Source organism: Cygnus atratus, chromosome 6, assembly GCF_013377495.2.
Source record: "Cygnus atratus isolate AKBS03 ecotype Queensland, Australia chromosome 6, CAtr_DNAZoo_HiC_assembly, whole genome shotgun sequence".
In the NCBI taxonomy this organism is placed as follows: domain Eukaryota; kingdom Metazoa; phylum Chordata; class Aves; order Anseriformes; family Anatidae; genus Cygnus; species Cygnus atratus.
This window is the reverse complement of record NC_066367.1, coordinates 29,305,738-29,320,229: the sequence shown is the minus strand read 5'-3', so window position 1 is coordinate 29,320,229 and position 14,492 is coordinate 29,305,738. Positions and strand designations below refer to the sequence as shown.

At 44.8% G+C, this 14,492-nt stretch overlaps 1 protein-coding gene across 4 annotated transcripts in view; it reads right to left on the bottom strand.

Moving 5' to 3' along the window:
• SMARCAL1 (SWI/SNF related, matrix associated, actin dependent regulator of chromatin, subfamily a like 1) overlaps positions 1-13,890 on the bottom strand; it is a 35,219-nt gene extending 21,329 nt beyond the window's left edge. The window contains exons 1-8 of one of the 4 annotated variants that reach the window (XM_050711679.1): positions 13,791-13,890; positions 12,000-12,957; positions 11,267-11,317; positions 9,300-9,560; positions 9,092-9,142; positions 5,144-5,327; positions 3,949-4,099; positions 974-1,132 (exon numbers count right to left, since the gene is read on the bottom strand). In XM_050711679.1, coding sequence (XP_050567636.1) covers positions 974-1,132; positions 3,949-4,099; positions 5,144-5,327; positions 9,092-9,142; positions 9,300-9,560; positions 11,267-11,317; positions 12,000-12,870 — 1,728 coding nt within the window. In that variant the 5' untranslated portion in view covers positions 12,871-12,957; positions 13,791-13,890. Of the gene's footprint in view, positions 1-973; positions 1,133-3,948; positions 4,100-5,143; positions 5,328-9,091; positions 9,143-9,299; positions 9,561-11,266; positions 11,318-11,999; positions 13,281-13,558; positions 13,703-13,790 lie in introns of those variants that run through there. The other 3 variants (XM_035572650.2, XM_050711680.1, XM_035572651.2) reach the window with 3 other exon arrangements.
• Between the last annotated feature and the right edge of the window lie 602 nt (positions 13,891-14,492).

Here is a 14,492-nt window from a genome sequence, read left to right as displayed (position 1 = left end):
CTTGCAGAGTGTCCATATCTGAACACACAGAAAGAACATTTGCCAGCTCAGGGCTGGTAAAAGGTTCCAATGTAGTAGCCCTAGAGCCTGAGTCCCTTTACTGAAAACAGCAGCCCACATAAGATAACAATCTGCATTTCCACCCTGAGAGTGGCTTGGGGGGAAAAGGGAAAAAAAAAAAAAAATCAATTCCCTCATGAGCAGTTTTGGTCTCCAACCACCTCCCCCCTCCCACCCCCCCAAACAACTCCCATATTCCCATCTGATGCTGAGAAACAAAAGGTCTGTTATGTTCCAAGGTTTATAATTCTGGGGACAGGTGCACCTGTTAACTGAAAGCTAGCCTGAGAACACGAAACACAGGAAGCTTTGTAGACACTTTTGGTCTTTATTTATCCAAGCTGGATTTGAAGCACTACGTGTTTTGAATTTTTACCAACTGAAATCTAGAAAAAATGCCTTTTACCATGACTCCTAGAAAGGTGAAAAAAAATGGATTTCAAACTAATGTACAAAAGCAGAGATACTTGTGACTGAAGAAAGCTTAATGCACGCTGTCAGTGGAACCCAAACAAGGGGAGGTTTTTTTGACGCTTTACCCACATAGGTGGTGTTGAGAGGTTATCTGGCTTACTTGATAAACACTGAAATCAACCTGAAGTCCACTTCCCTTAAAAAGATGCAACTCCAAGACTATTATACGGATGCAACACACCTTGCTCTCCGGCAAAGGACACGCCCAACCACAATGAAACCAAAGACGCACCTTAACCATTAAAACAGAAAATACAGCCTCAGGAATCAAAAAAGTTTCATAAAATCCTACTGCTCATGAGGAGAGCTGTGATCACAGCCACGATTACAAGACAGTTTCAGTCCTAAAAAAGCTCTGCCTCACTTCTCTGCAGTACCACACAAAGGATACACGACTTGCAACGTATAATTAACTTCAAAATTCCAGTGTACTACTTACAATAATAACTACTTGGAAAGTGCTCTTGAGTTGTTTGTCCATCTTGCTAAGGAGATCAAAGCTGATAATGTTAATCAAGCTCCCTGTTAGGTTGTCTTTGCCAGTCACGATGACGTTCGTGCTACCTGGACTCAAGGATGGCAGCCACCTGTGAAACGCCTGGAGGAGAAGAGAGTAATTTCATTCTGGTGCTCACATCCCCCGTCAGGATCACAAACCCCATCACAAATTATAACACGAATGCTTCGAACAAGGACTCACCCCACCCACCATCAGACACGAGCTGAGGGAACAGAAAGGGTCAGCAGCATTCCCATGGCAGCACTGCTAGTAATGGGAAGATCAAGAATAGCACCCGGGCTGTAAGGCCGAGCCCACCTTCCACAGCCAGGAAGGCTCAAAATTGAATTATTCTTGTTCCTTACTGAAAACAAAGTATGATCTGCAACAGAAATGGGTGCGACCTCCTGACGATATTACTTGCTATGTTCACAGACAGAGAATGCAATGAACGCTATCGACAGGCAAGTTTCTAGTTCTCCCAACTCAACAGGAAACTTAGGCTCTTCAGTACGAACTTCTGAGAGGTAAACATCTCTTACAACAGTAATGTTTACTCCACAATGACAATAAAGTATAACACATCCAGATCAACAAAAACTCTTCCACTAGCCCTGCTTCTTAAAAAGTATACCAGAAAAAAAAAAAAAAAAACAAACAATATAACAACAACAAAACAGGAAGAAAAGATCAAGCCAACACCACACCAGCTGCTCTATGACAGCAAATGAACTTCATGTGGTAATACTCGCTCAAAACAACCTCTTGAAATGCTCCACACCCCATAAGAAGACATCCTTCTGCAAACCCATCTGTTAGGTACTGAGCACCCGCCCCTTCCCTTGTAAACCTGACCCCAGGGACACCAATCTCCCTGCAACATTTGAGTCCTGATGACCTTGCACTGCAGAGGACTGGCTGGGGCTCCAGTAATCAGGACCTGGTCCCTACAGAAACGTATTCAAGCAGTGGTGATGGGAAACGTCGTCTCTGCCTCCAGGCCCTTCACTCGCAGAAATCCCCCAAGCCTCATTCTTCTCCTCCATTCAGCAACTACTTGTTGTAGTCAGAGGAGTCAAATACCAACAGCATGCGAGAAACTAACAACTGGCTATCACGCACCACCTATAAGCACCACAAGCAAAATATGCCGCCACATGGGCGAGGTTAGATTCCAGCCAAAAAACGCGTGGCTGATGCGACACAAAATTGAGCCAAAGGCTGAAGCAGTGGGAAGGTATCTAGAAGCTCCTACTGTACTGTTCTCTCCTTTTGTAAAGGTCACTTGCCTCATTCACACCATAAAAGCGATCCTATACTTGATGCTGAACTTGGCCCGTAAGAAGTACTTTGAAATTCCCCGAACAGAAGATCTGAATCTTAATTAAAAAAAAAAACAACAAAACAACGCTGAACTCCAAATGCATGCCTGCAGCACTTCTCACTGAAGAGTAACTTGCACCTTCTTGCTAGCTTCCTATTGCACCTCAAAATATTACGGCACTCAATGCCAAGAGCCCAGATAATCTAAAAATAAATCCTGCAGCTCTGAGACGAAGACAATTTCTGGCAATTCAGCTCCAGAGACACACCAAGAGTTTCCATGTTAAACACATCTGTGCAGAAGTGAACTGAGAAGGTTACAGACCGTAACAAACTTCACCGTCTTCCACCTTCTGCAACGCATTTTGCTTGGACTCAGGTATTTCACATACTCAAAGCCACACAGACAATTTTAAAGCAAACATCCTAGCAAACAGCTCGCACAGTGGCCTCCTGAGGAGTCACGAGGGCATAGGCAGAGCAAATCAAGCACTCAAGAAGAAAACCTTCATACTGCTTAAATCTCCTGGAGCAGGATGTAGGAGTTTAGCTGCAGGTACCAAGTACTTCAAGAACCCAGGCCCCAGAACACTCCCAGTGTCTCCAACAGGAGCCCTGAATCCAGGTTAGGTGTTGAATCACAAGTCCACAGGCCTTTGAAGTAAGTCCTTTTTCTTTCCCATCTGAAACATGATGAGCATTACTCCCTCGTTCAGATCTTTTTTTCTTGCCACCCAGTGTTTTGTTGCACTACTGGATGTGAAAACACAAGCCAAGATGCTCTAACAGCCAGATTACAGAACAACAAGAACAAAAAAAATGCAAGTAAATCCCCACCAATACATTTCTCATCACTGAAGCATCACAGGGAAGACTAAACTCCCACCCTCTCCGACTCAGACATAAAATTACCGACCTAAAACATCTGGCTTACATTTTTCTCCTGCAATGAACATCTCACTAGCCTATGGCAACCAAAGAGCCTCAGTCATGACAGTGATTTCTTTCAACAAATCACATTTCCCAACCACATGAGCTTTGTTGAGCTTCCGTTTCACGGTGATAAAGGGCTCAGAGGACTTAGCATCATACAGTGAACATGATGAAAGACACATTATGACAAATATTCGATGATGATGATAATGGGACCTCTTGAGAAGAAAGAAGAATAACAAGAAGCTCAGCATCTAAGTCCTGCTGTAAAGGAATTGAATACAACAGACGGTTGCTTCAATGCAACTACTGTCTTCGGCACTAGTGACTAAAATGCCTCCTTGGAGCTGGCTGACTTGCAGAAACAAAGTTAACAAAGGCCCACAGGACATTTTTTCCTCTAAATCTCCATCTTTTCAATAGATCAGCTGGACTGCAAGAAGAAAATCAGCCAGTAAAAGAAAGTAGGCTTGTATCATATGGCCAATGCCAATGCCAAGCAATTTCCCCCATCTTAAGTTTCTAAACAAGCACAGATTTTTACTTTCTTACCCTTAAAATACATCATCTTAAAATTTTAACTTGTACAGACTGCAACACAGAATAACCACCACACATGCCCTCTACTGGCCATCTACGTAATGTTAAACTCACAGTACCTCTGCCCACGTAAACCTCACAGAAGAAGGAGTCACCACCAGCAGGGGCCATTCCTTTCGGTAATAGGCAGCGATGCAGATCGCCTGGATAGTCTTGCCCAAGCCCATGTCATCCGCAAGAAGTACACGGCCATTTCTGAAAATCGCAAAACTGGGGGAAAAAAACTGAGTCAAGAAATGGGTTACCGTCTCTCCTGGTGTCCAAGATGAGCGCAACTCAACAACTGTCTAAATCAGATGAGAAGCACTTTCTAGAAAAATTGAGGAAAAAACAGAAAAAAATCCTTCTGCAGATTGTGGACGACACTACAGTGAGCACCAACTGCAGTAAATGTCTTTAGCCTGCTGCATGGTACCCAATAAACTGCAGGTGTTTTGTAGGATAAGCGTACAACGTGAATTGCCTGGAAGTAATCCGGGTTCTTCAGTAAACCCGGATCTTCTCAATTAGTTTTAACAGAAGTAAGCAGCTCACAAAATTCTTCTCCCAAAGCTTGGATGGTTCAGCCCAGACCTTAGAGACATTGATTTCATGCAAGAAGTAGATGTAAGACCTTACAATTATTTAAAGCACATTTTCCATGCTATTATTCATGTCTGTCTGGGTTAAGAAAATATTAACAACAATGCCATTTAAATAGCAGTAAATACAGACTTTCCTGGGTTGCATCTTGAATTCAGCAACTAATGGCTGTATGTGGCACAGAGAGGGACGTTTAAAATGTTCCTTCTACATACAGTTAGTCATTCCAAGCCTTTCATGACCAGAGTCCCATTTCCTGGCACTTTCCATGTACATTAGTATTTGGAGGGAAAAAAAAAAAGTCATTTGGATAAAAAAAAATGACCTTACAGAAAAATCATATGACAATTAGGCACATATTGAATCGTGGGAGAGAGATCAGAGATGTACCATTTGAACAGTTCTGTAAGACTAGCAAAATGATATTTTTGTCCTGACTCATGATGAAGAATTCTAGCTAGAAACGAATAGATGTGTCATTCAAAAAAAAAAAAAAAATCAAACAAAACAAACCACACCAAACAACCAGGAGCCCAGAGTGCCAGAGTGTGACAACCCAAGACACTGGAGAAATGTTGAGCCCTCTGTGGAAGAGAACGTGGCCTGGGCACCAATATAAAGCATACAATTCCAGGCAAGGACCAGCTCTAACAGCATGCAAAAAGGACCTACTTCACACCTTCCCGCTGAAAGGGCATGAGGCTTGTCACAATTTTAGAGTCCACTACTGAAAGGTCAGCATCGGGAAAGTCTGTCGTCGGTGACGTGGAGCTCTGTATTTGAGCAGCGAAGGTCTGTACTACTGCCTCGGGAAGTGGCTCCATTTGTACAGACGCGAGGCTCTGGAACATTTTCACTGCAAAGAGCAGAGCAGTTTATTATCAGACGAGGTGACATACACGTGACTTACGTTATTGACACAAGAGCACATCCCTTGACCTCATCTACGACATTATTTCCTACCCTGAAACAGCTCAAGAAAGCACTGCATCATGCGCAGGTGTTGGCCTGGCCTCTTCCCTGAAGTCTATTTCAGCACCACATGATGAATCACATCCCCTCCCCTTGTATTTAGACTTGATTATAAAAAACTGAAAGTCTGATGCCATCATTCAGAGATGATTGCTACTAAGACAGCTGGAGCTGGATTATTCACATTGAGGGCAGTTTAGGGCACATTTTACTCAGGAATAAAAGTATGGATTGGAACAAAAGAGCTCTTGAAGCCTAGAAAGCAAGAGCCCCTTGATCCTGACCTTGGGATTCTGCATTAAATTTCTCTGAGGTCTCTACCACCCCTGAGTACGCGATCAGGAGTGACCCGAGACAGTTAAAGAAGGTCATAGGAATCCTCAGCTTTGAAAACTCTTCTCCTCTTACCCAAATTCACACAGGTTCAGCTCTGACTAAAATGCACATCACCCCGCTTTCAGCATATTTGGGTAAGAAAACGGGCAGTGCCTCACGACTCAGAGACCCTACCCTCGTACCACGCTGTCAGTGGCACTCGGCCAGCCGTCCTTTAGGGGCCGACAGCAACTCCCTGCTCAGTCGGCGCGCGCCGTTCACCAGGACAGAAGTAGTCTGCAGGCCAGAACCAGCCCACAGGCAGCCACCTGAATCCCTCAACACTCCTCACGTTTGACTCACGAGGCCCCTTTCACAGCCTCCCTGTCCCATCCCAGAAGGAGAAAAGTAAGTCTTTTTAACCCAGCTGTGAGTTTCTATGAAAATAAATACCAGTTTCAAACATACAATGAGTAGGGACCAGGAAATCAGGCTCAGTAATCAATCTTTGGCCACAGACTGAGAAACAAAAGACACCTGTACACTAGGAGCACAAATGCATGTGCACGGATCCTTTCCTGTGAGGAGCCACTTTTACTTAGTGGCTTGTACAGGAAGTCAGGAAGACGTAAAAACAACCCTGTCTGCAAAAATGACCAGTGCTATGCACGCTGAAATAAGAACTCACTACACCGGCAGTAAATGCACCTCCAGAACCCCGTCAGGTATTCCCATTTCAGTTATCTGCAAGAGGAAAGCAGCATTATGGACCCCTGCCACATGAAGGGGGAAAGCAATTCGAAGGAATATACATATGAAAAGATTTCCATTTGTGGTTGGGCAATGGCCAAACTTTCTAAACTCTCCAGTTTAATTTATACTTCTTCAATAGCAGAAACTCTCTCCGCCCGAAGTAGAGCACAAGCTTGTTATTACACTCACAGACTGAGCTATGTGTTAGCATAATTGCTACAATTTGCTCACTGATAATTCTGTTGCTATTGTTCTGTACATGAGCTGGGAGAGTGATTAAGATATATCTGCCACCAGCATGATTCATCCAACAGACACTTTTTACTGAAGTGACCTTTATATAAAGATGACTGAGCAACTAGGCAAAGAGACATTAACCTCTACAAACAGTTCCAAACTAACAGATATCACTGCTGGAAATGGCAACCAGCCTTTTTAAAACCTTTTTTTTTTTTCCTGACGTAGGTAGATGAACAGGCACAAAGCTAATGCTGTTCCTCAGAAAGGCACATGCTACAGGAAGCCTCAAATGCCCTCACAAACTGCACCGCCCAAGAACATCTCTGGAGGTTTTTGGTTCAGGTTTTGGTGGCGGTGGTTTGGTTTGGTTTCGCTTTCTTTAAATCTGTGGTATTCTGGATCCTTCATGCAATGTGTAAACCTGCCAGCGTAGCAAAGAGAGTGACAGACCGGGAGATGATGCATTTGTTCTCACTACCTAGCTCCTGCTACGGGATCAGGCCCTTTGCACATACAAAAGATCTTTCAGCGAGCTGCGTGAGATCATCAGCTCTCACTGCAATTCACGTCTGTCAACATCCCAGTCCTGGAGTTTCAGAGCCTCCAACCAGGCGCACACAATTGTTTTCATGATTTGCCATTCCTACAAGGCCTCCCCATGTAGCTTCCAGCCCTACAACCATTGCTAACATTCCGAAGGCATGCATCATAGACACAGAGAGATAGTCATGAAGCATGCTTCAGTATCCCATGGAAGCACGAGCCTGCACTGGAAGAAAAACTACATGGAGCATTCCAGCTCTGAAATGCTCAGCCCTACACAACACGCTTTCTAAGGATGAGTGCAGAGCACCTTGCTTATCACCTTTCTGAAGCTTACCCCCATCAAATTCCACAGCCACATACCCTCCCATAAGTACCAAGGCAAACGCAGCAGGCCAACTGGAATGATAAATAACAATTATAATACTTAGGACTTGCATAATGCTATTCATCTCAAAGCACTCTATAAACTTCACTAAACATAAAAAAAACTAAGAAGCAGATGTGCTAGGAACATGCTGCTTAGACGGAATTGTTCTGCAAAGCGGCATCCATTAAAAAACAACAACAAAACCCACAACAACAGAGTTCTACATTTCAGTTCAGCCAGTCACAGTTCCACCCGCACAGCATGGGTGCACTAAGGCGGGAGTCTACCGGTCAACTTCTGCCAAGAAATGAACGCTGTAGCAACATCCTGTTCTTTGATTCCACTTGGGAGAAGAATAAATGGTGTTCTTGAAAAGATTTTTTTGGTAAGCTTTCTTTTAAGTATCTATCAACTAACACTGAAGCATTCTAGTAGGATATGAAATTCTGCATCAAGACGACTACTTCGAGCAGATCTGCACGCTTCTGCACGAGAAACAAGCAGCTCTTCTTGTTTGGCCAACAGTAAATACAGCTACGGGAGAAAGCTGAATTCTAACCTGCCTTGTACATCAGCTGGAAGCCTAACATCGTGTGACGTCTACAAAGACATTATTATTAACAGTAAAACGTATGCTGAACAAAACCAGCTAGAGTCAACACCCAGACTGTGCCCACACATGAACTGTTGTTACAGAAATCGTCAGCTGACTTGAAAACCTAGTGCTCTGACCTGAAAGACAAAATTTGCCGAGTGTGAAACAAAACAGCATGACACTGTGCACACTACTGGAATATTGTAGCTAACTAAGAGGAAGAACTGGAAGTAAAACAGCCTGGTAAGCTTTGCTCTGTGCTCTTTTCTGAGCAAGGGGTGGCTGTGCCAGTTTACAAATTGATACGTGCACAAGAGGGAGCAAAACATCAGGGGCAGGCTGGCGCTGAGGATTAGAGGAGCACACCTAAAAAGAGTCTGTAAGACAGAATTTCTGTGAGGACAAGAAGGCCTAGCAGCCACCAGGCCTACCTGTTCAAATATGGTAGGAGAAGAGAGGAATCTGTTCTCCTGCAGCTCCTTAGAGTTCAAGTAGAGCTGCTGTACGTAATAAGCAGGAAGACTTTTGTGACAGCAAATACAGACATATCCTCTAAGGAGCTGTACAGAAATTCAGCACAGAATCTTATAGAAGAGGGCCACCCTCCCAGCGGGCTGCCATGAATAATATACATATATAAAGTTTTGAGTCTGGGAAAAAAAAAAAAGTCTGACGAAAGGGGAAGATACCCATTTCATGGTTCGTTAGCCACTCATCTCCCCAGAGCAGAAAGGCTCAGTCCAAGAAATGAAGTTACAATTCATTTGCCACCCCTGAAAATAGCCTTAGCCAGAAAAAAAAAAAAAAAAAAAAAAAAAGAGCTGCAACTCACTCAGTTTGGGATAGTCCTCCAGCAAGAAATTCCACTTTCTGGTCTTCGCATCTGCAATAGTTATAACAAACACTGTCACAACTCTTAAAACAGACTGAATTCTCTGTCCGTAAGAACATGGCTATCCATCCATGCCTCTTCATTTCAGAATTGAATCCGCAGCGCTCCAAAAGCGGCCCAAACAACATCAAAATAATAACAGACTCACCGTAATTTCTAGAATTCATCTGTTTGAACACTCCAATAACTTCTGCAGAATACCCAATATCAACCTCAAACCGGAAGCGAGAGATCAGCACACACTTCCCTTTGACGAGGGCTGAGGGTTTCTTCCAGTTCTTGCACATCTTCAAGAGGGACATCACATCAACCCCACCGTCACTGAAACGAGAGCCTGATGCCAAGCCAACCACATTTTCTCCTTCCAGTGGTGCCAGAATCACTGAAGAAAGTCGATTTGCTGCTTCCACTAGGAAGAAAAACCATCAGATAACACGGAAAGAACAAAGGACACGGATAAACTAGATGCACAGGATGCTTTGGAAAAGGATGACGTGGATGACAAGCAAGCCAGACACCTTCACATTGAAAGGGAATGATTATGCCTTGCTTTAACTTGCAGGGACAAAGAATAGAGAGAGTGGTGGCACAAAGCGCACAGCGGGGGCACGGGGAGCATGTGAGAATAGGGGAACTAAGGCCCGTCCAGTATTGTCGCTGTGTTAGGCTTCTGCTATCAACAGTCCCAAAATGTGGCTTACTAGGCCAGTGCAGGCAACCTGCAGAACCACACTGAGCAGCAAATCGCACACAGTCACTACCCAGTATTTTCACTTAAGAAGCTGAAGGGACAGGGGTATGGTGATCAATATGTATGTGCCTGGAAAGGCTGGAAGGCGCTTCTGCAAACAGCAAAGGAGAAAGATCTAAGCACATCTGCCTCATGTTTCACGTGGACCTCTGATATACAACCTCATCTAGTAGGAATGCCCTATACTCGTAATACTCTAGGAAGGAATCTAGTCCAAAACCTCAAATCTCCTCTGTTACAATTTAAGTCCATCACCCTTTATTCTCACACATCTCGCAGCTAGACTTGTACTTCCCCCGGCCATCTGGGCGCCTATCTTACTGATTACTAGCAACCACCGCCGTCATGATGCCAGGGCATGGGGAGAGAAGGGACATATCATTTTCCAGCTGTTAGTCAAAGACCACGGCTAACAACGCTAACTAACAGCACATTTTTCCTTGTCTCTCTGCCAATCTATACCCATATGTTGTCTTTATTGCCATAGCTGAACTGTGATGGTTTAAGGAAAAAAAAAGCCCGACATGATTTAAAAAAAAAATAAAATTCTCTTCATTTGCAAGCTCCTTGGTGCAGAGACTCTGCTCTCATCTGTGCTTGACAAACTTCAAGTAAACCAGCAGCACTTAAATAATGAATGTGTGGCAACCCACATGGGAAACTAAAATACCAGCACTCATCTGTGGGTTTTTTCAAAGTGCTCAACACAGGCCCAATTCTGTTCCCACTGAAATCAATAGTGATTTATCACTGGCTTCAATACAACATGCTTTTGAAAAGCTTACCTGAACTGTTTGCCTCTGTCATCTCTCAATCTTTCCAGAACAAAATGACAGTAGAGAAAGAGATAAAACCATTCTTGCTATGTCAAAAAAGGCAACTTCATTTTCAGCCTCACTCAGAGCTTTAAAAAACTGAGTTTTTTCCTTTTCTGACACCCAAAATTAACAGGAAAAAACGTAAAAAATATATGTTTAACAAGAAAATACTTGAACAGACCTAGAAATTAAGCATTAGCCAGAGGAACACGCTCAGGTCTCCATACAGACTCATATGAAGTATCCACACAGCAGATATTTTCCCTATGATACGGCTTGTTGACTCCTAAGCAATTCAGCAAGTGCAGGATTAAGTCTATGCTTGGCATTTATACTACCCCAAAAATCAAGTTATTTCTAATATACTACACCATGTCAGAAAAATGTTATGAGCTAGAAGTCTAAAAGACAGGCATTATGTTTGAGTAGCACTGTTTCTTTTATTACTCCAGACAATAACAAAGCTAAATAACAATTATGGAAAGGTTGCAGGGGGGATGTTAAGACTTAGATCTTTTTTTATCATTCAGCAGTCCATTTACTTACTGAAACTGATGTAATCTTCCAGGCTGAAATTCCATTTTTTCATAGTAGGATCTAAAATAGGGCAGAATATGAGTCATTTAGGGTAGAATAAAGCGGTGCTATAAAACGTTCATGCCAGGCAAGATAGAATTCATTCTACTCATGCAAACTTCTTGATACACATCTGAAAAACAGCACGCACAGGCTTACAGCTACCTGACACCAAAAGAAAGCCATAGGGCACATCAATACTAAAGCAAGAAGAATGCATCAATCATTCACAGGCAGCAGCAACATATGGGGGGAAACAAAAGTAGAACGTAACAAATAAAGGCAGGGAGAAAAGATCAGAAGCAAGCTGAAAAGGTGGAAACTCCACTACCCTCAATAACCCAGTTAACAGAGCCAGCCCATCAATTCTGAACTACAGCTGAAGTGACCCATTTTCCATACTAATTCATGGATAACTTCCTTCGTTCCCAAAAGGCTCTGACCAGCAGCCGACACAAAGCTTATTAGAGCACTGTTCATAAAGCAAAAATTCTGATTTCCTGGCTCAATCCAAGCTCAAGATATTTACACCCAGAAATTCTTTCCAATTTCAGCTGCCTTTACTTTTGCAATTCCCCATTAATACCACATATTCCACCCCAACAGCAGCTGCACTAAGGGCATACAGCTACTGCGATTCCAGCTGATGCTGAAACTTCAATCCAACATAAAACAGATATGACAGCAACCAATCAATTCTTACCATAGCTTTTGCTTGGTATTTTCTTAAACACAGCAATGAGTTCAGCATTATACCCTATTTCAACCAGGAAACGGTCTTCCCCATATTTCACACATTTTCCTTTTGTAACGTTATTCGCCTTCTTGTGAGAGGCAGCTTCAAAAGTAGAGCCTGCACCAGCAGAGCTGGTCAGCTTCTGCACCTTACCACTGGCCTGAAAGGCACCGCCTCCCCCCTGGCTTTCTGTTGGTCTGCCTCTGTTTATCAGTGTTTCTGAATCACTTGGGGTGGCGCTGCTCGGTGCTGAAACATATTTTATGGCAGATTTGCTCCAACTTTGTAAATCTTTAATACCATCAGGGTGCCTGTTATCAATTAATTTAGGATGAGATGGTTCTGCAGGGTTTTTGGAAGCTGGGTAGCATGTGGGCTGCTGGAATGTACCATGATTAATTAAAGCTTGTTGTCCATGTTTCTGACCATCAGCATCTGAGTTTTGTTGATGGGAATAACTCAGAGAATTTGGGATCGTTGTAGGGAACTGCTTAATGCCACTTGCTTGCTTCGAGTCCTCTGAACAATTCTTTTGTTGCTCTCCATGTGAACCAGCCATCTGTTGGTTTGCAGAGTAATGATTATAATTTTTCTGAAGATAGCTCTTCTGCTCTGCAGGACTGTTCGGATTCTGTTGGTCTTGGCTAATGAACCTGACATGACTGTTTTCTTGCTTCAAGTTTCCCCAATTGCCTGGACTCTGTTCTTTCACCTGAGGTCCAGCAACCCCCACCTGTCCACCCCTCTGTGCTGCTAGCCTCTCTGCTCTCCTAGCCAAAGCCTTCTGGCGGTTCTCTTCGATTCTTTTCTTTTGCTCTTCTGTAAGGCCTGATGACATCTTCAACAATTCAGACAAACCTGAATCAAAACCGCATCAGTATTTAATCACAGAGGCACCTGCTTCTTTACAGGAGTGGAGGCCAGCCTACATAAGAAAACAGCAAAGAGAAACAGGAAGTTTCAACCCTGTCCCCAACAAAATTCTTATTGCACTGACAGCTCAGTATTATTTGTGGTTAGATATTACTGTAGCTGCTCCTACACAAAAATCTAGCTGTCAGACCAATGCTGAACCAGTATCAGTGAGCAAACGCTGATAACCACCTCTAGGGCTTTCCACACTAGTCCCACATAGACAAGAGGTATGGAAAAACTAGAAAACCTCCATTTCCTAACAGCTCTGAGCACCCTCTTCTGCAAGTCCTAGCAGTCACCAGTCCTGATAAAACTGCCAAGCATGGGGATAGTCTGTGAAGACAAAAACGCAAAGCAGTAAATCTCTGTGAGGTCTTATGAGGAAGCATTTTACATTTCTGGTACCTAACAACAACGACGGGACCACACCCCACCTTTCCCGCTCGTCTTCCAGTTCTTGGGCATCTCACGGCGCGGAGCAGATACAAACTGAGCAGCAAAGCGGGGAGGCAGCCCCTGCCTTGAGAAAGGCCCACCCACAGCCCAAGGGCTTTCTGCTGGCTGCACCAGGCTCCCACCACACGTCCCCTCACGCCCTGAGCCTTGCCCACCTCCTGCAGCGCCTGGCGAGGGGCTTTCTTCACCTTCTGCACAAAACGAGGCTCACTCCTTGCCCCCCCCTCTGCAAGCTGGGGGTCGCCCCGACCCCCTCGAGGCCCAGCTGCCGCCCCACGGGGAGCCGCCCCCGCGGCACTCCTCCATCCCGCAGCGGCCCCGCACCGCCCCGCTGCCTCCCCGCACCCGCAGGCCGCGGCCCTGCCCTCCCAGTGCCCGCACACCCACCGGCGGGCAGAGGCCGGCCACGGCGCCAAAGGGAGCGCAGCCATGCGGACTACAACTCCCAGGAGCCTCCGCGCTGGCCGCCCAGCGGCACCGGACAGGCAAGGGCGAGTGGCACGCCGGGAACTGAAATAAGGCGCGGGCCGCTGGGCACGCTGGGAAATGGAGTCTTCCCAGCCCGGCGCCATTTTAGGGGCGCTGGTGGGGTTCGCTGTTGGAGTAGGGACTGAAGGAGGCGTTAATCATGCTTTCTGTCCCTGTCCTCTGCCCGCATACGGGGTGTGGGGTTCTCGCTGCTAGCCATGGGCTGGGGCTTTGCCCCCTAGTAGCACCTAGCAGGGCTCTCTTACCAGCTGCCTTGTGGGCCTAGTGCACTGAGGCACGTGTCTGTTAAACGGCTGCAGAATTACAAATAGGAGTAATGCATAGGAAACAGTGATGCTGCCTTCATAATAATGTAATTAGTCATATTTGCATTAAAGTTCTGAATAAGTGTTTCCTTGGGTTTTTATTATACACGGGGTGTAATCACACATGAAGCCATCCCTCCTGGACAGCTGTAATCCTTTCATGTGTGGCCAGAGTGGCATTGGGGAAAAAAGGCAAGGAAACAGTCCTGGGAAGCGCTGTGACCCCCTTCCATCTCACACTGTCACTGCCCTTCCCAGCTGCAGGTCTGGAGCTGCCATCCCTGTCCCCAAATGC